Source organism: Gekko japonicus, unplaced genomic scaffold (assembly GCF_001447785.1).
Source record: "Gekko japonicus isolate JY-2015 unplaced genomic scaffold, Gekko_japonicus_V1.1 scaffold69, whole genome shotgun sequence".
In the NCBI taxonomy this organism is placed as follows: domain Eukaryota; kingdom Metazoa; phylum Chordata; class Lepidosauria; order Squamata; family Gekkonidae; genus Gekko; species Gekko japonicus.
This window is the reverse complement of record NW_015175972.1, coordinates 1,880,393-1,883,379: the sequence shown is the minus strand read 5'-3', so window position 1 is coordinate 1,883,379 and position 2,987 is coordinate 1,880,393. Positions and strand designations below refer to the sequence as shown.

Genomic DNA, 2,987 nt, shown 5'->3' with positions numbered 1-2,987 from the left:
ATGAAAGTGGGGGGGGAAGGAAGGAAGAAGGGGGGGAGGCAGGGGGGCCTGCAAAAGATTCTCCCGTCAGTTTGGGGGGGAGAAGGAATCGCCGCCGGCGGGCTCCAACTGGGTGGGTGGGGGAGGGAAATTGGGCCACGGCGAGGGCGCATCACCGCCACGACACGCCGTTCGCACACAGCATTCGCCTCCCGCCTCCCAGCCAATGGCATGGCAGCAGCCTTGAGCGGCAGCTGGCTGACGGAGCGCATTTTGTCTCCGCTCAGTCTTATACTGCGTCTTACTCAATTATATGTAAGGGAGAGATATTATTATTATATTTAAAACATTGTTATGCTGCCTTTCCACTCAATGAGGGTGCACAAGGCAGCAAACTTAATAGCAGTTAAATATGAAATATAAAATTCAATTAAAAACACAAACGATACAAGGAGGGCAAGAAAAAAAAAACACCATTATTGGAGGCATGGTAGATGAAACCAAAAAGTCTTCACCTGCCGGTGAAAGACACTGATAGGAGGAGACAGAAGAATCTTCCTGCAGAGGGCGTTCCAAAGTTTTGATGCCATGAGGGGGAAGGCCCTTTCTCAGGTCGCCACCCATCTGGCCTCAGATGGTGGGGACAGCCCAAGCCGGCCCCCTGAGGAAGACCAGAGTGAGCAGGCTGGTTCGTACAGGAGAAGGCGGTCCCTGAGGCATGTTGGTCCCAGGCTGCACAGGACTTTGGAGGTCAATACCAGCACCCTGAATTGAGCCCAGAAGCAAACTGGAAACCAGACTAGATACAACAAGACAAGAGTGATATAGTCCCTTCAACTCATTACAGTCAATACTCTGGCCCAGCATTCTGTACCAACTGCAGCTCCTGGACAGTCTTCAAGGACAGCAATGCAGGAACCTAATCTAGATGTTACCAGGGCATGTACCACAGTGGCGAGATCTTTTCTGCCACGGAAGGGCCACAGTGGGCTCACCCGCTAATGCGGCTGAAAGACACCCCGGCCACTGCTACCACCTGTTTATCCAACAGGAGGCCTGGGTCCAGGAGCACCCCCCCCCCAAAGCTACAAACCCGCTCCTTTAGGGAGCGTGCAACTCCATCCAGAACAGGGGATAACACAGTCCCTGGCTCAGACCTTCCTGCCACCAGTAGCACCTCCATTTTGCCAGGATGAAGTTCCAAGTGGTTAGCCCTCATCCATTCCAAAACACCCTCCAGGCACCTGTTCATGGTTTCCACAGCCTCCCTGGGATCTGCTGGCAGTGCAAGACCGAGCTGAGTGACATGTGCATACTGGTGGCAGCTCGGCCCAAATCTCTGGCTTTACATAGACGTTGAAAACCATGGGGGACAAGATGGAACCTTGAGGAACCCCAGAGGACAAGGGGCAGGGCAGCAGTCCGCCAAGAGCACACTCTGAAACCTACCCTTGAGGTAGGACCAGAATCACCGCAGAACAGTGCCTCCCAGTCCCACCCTTTTGGGTAAAGAAGGCAATTCCTGATGCAAGTGTATAGAAGTTAACTCACCTGCCAATCATTTCATCTGAACCCGACTTGAGATTTCAAAAGCAAAAAATGATCTGCCATAATGCAGGCTTGGCCTCTACAACAATGCTCATTAGTCATTCTGTCATTAATCTGTGGGGGAGGGGAACTATCAGCAATGTAGAAGTTAGTGAGACTTTTACATAGATGTTAAGGGTCTGATCTTCCTGAATTCCTACGATGAAGTTAAAAGCCACTCCCATTTCGTAGATGGAGGAACAGAGTAACTGAACACAAGCAGAATGTGGGAAGGTGTGAGGAAGCAAGGCTTCTTCATAGGCCCGAGACCACAGTGTCCACTTCTGCTTCTTCCTGGGGAGGCGTGAGGGAAGCTCTCTCACTGAAGGCTTGTAAACATCACTCCATACAATGTTAGAGTGCCAGTGGGAAGTACTCTGCACCACACTATCGGGAAGGTAACAAGGCATAAAGCAGTTTAGAAACCTTGGCCACTTACCCAAAGAAGCTTTTCAGGAACGCCACGTATATGAGAGGAGCAAAGAAGCTGAAGTAGAGGAAGGTTGTTGCGTCGACACAGCTGTCGGGAGACAAGAGACCAGCTGCTGAGAATCTGATCCCGGCACTCCAAAACATGCCGCACTGGCTTTGCAACTCACACAACTATATATTCAGGAAGAGGTTCTATTCCCCATGAGAGGCAAAACCGAGGAAAAGAGGTTAGCAAGGCAGTGTTTTCCCAGGGAACAGATACACCATGTCTCCGTGAAGGATTTCCTTTCTTCAAAGGCTTACAAGCCTCAAAGGACTCAAGGAACAGAACTCACCATCACAGAAAGTGCTTTCAGGTGTCACGTTTATTCAGAGTTTTGGCACCTTTTCCCTCCCTCCCTAGACAACAGCCCCACACAAGGTGGTCTTAGATTTCTTGCCACCAGTGAAATATAACACACACAGGTTTCTGTCCCAAACACAAAATGAGCTTGGCCGCAAACTTTTATATTACCCCTAGGCCAAGAGACTCCTGGGTGAGACTGAATTAATGGGCTCAGTCATTCAAATGCCACAGTGTTGGTTTCCAGTGCTTTGCCATAAAGGGAGGGAAAGCAGGCGTGGCCACTGGTCCCAAAGTACCCCCTCTATCATGTCCTCTTTGTTTTCTAAGCTATTAAGACTAAAAGACAAAAATGGCTGATAACAGTGTCTTGACTTTTTGGGATACAGAAGTGGGAAAGCTGGGACTCCTTTGATCACTGGATTTTCCAGCCTTCCCCCGTTTTATTTTTCAGAGTGAGTTGATGCTTTTGAATTCATACTAACAGCATTACTTCTACAGGAGAACCAAAGAGGGGATCACTCTCCTTATGGAAGGTGGAAAACTAATCTACTGATCAGTGGCAACACTTCGTGACGAGCACAGTGCGCCAACCCCTTGACCCACCAGCTGTCTCCCCCAAAGCACTCCTCACTGCATGAGGGAC

General features: G+C 49.9%; 1 protein-coding gene across 4 annotated transcripts in view; it reads right to left on the bottom strand.

Moving 5' to 3' along the window:
* Nucleotides 1-2,987, bottom strand: part of TPRA1 (transmembrane protein, adipocyte asscociated 1) — a 30,632-nt gene that overhangs the window by 6,281 nt on the left and 21,364 nt on the right. For all 4 annotated transcript variants that reach the window (XM_015426087.1, XM_015426085.1, XM_015426086.1 and 1 more), the window contains exon 10: nucleotides 2,006-2,086. In XM_015426087.1, coding sequence (XP_015281573.1) covers nucleotides 2,006-2,086 — 81 coding nt within the window. The remainder of the gene's footprint in view (nucleotides 1-2,005; nucleotides 2,087-2,987) is intronic.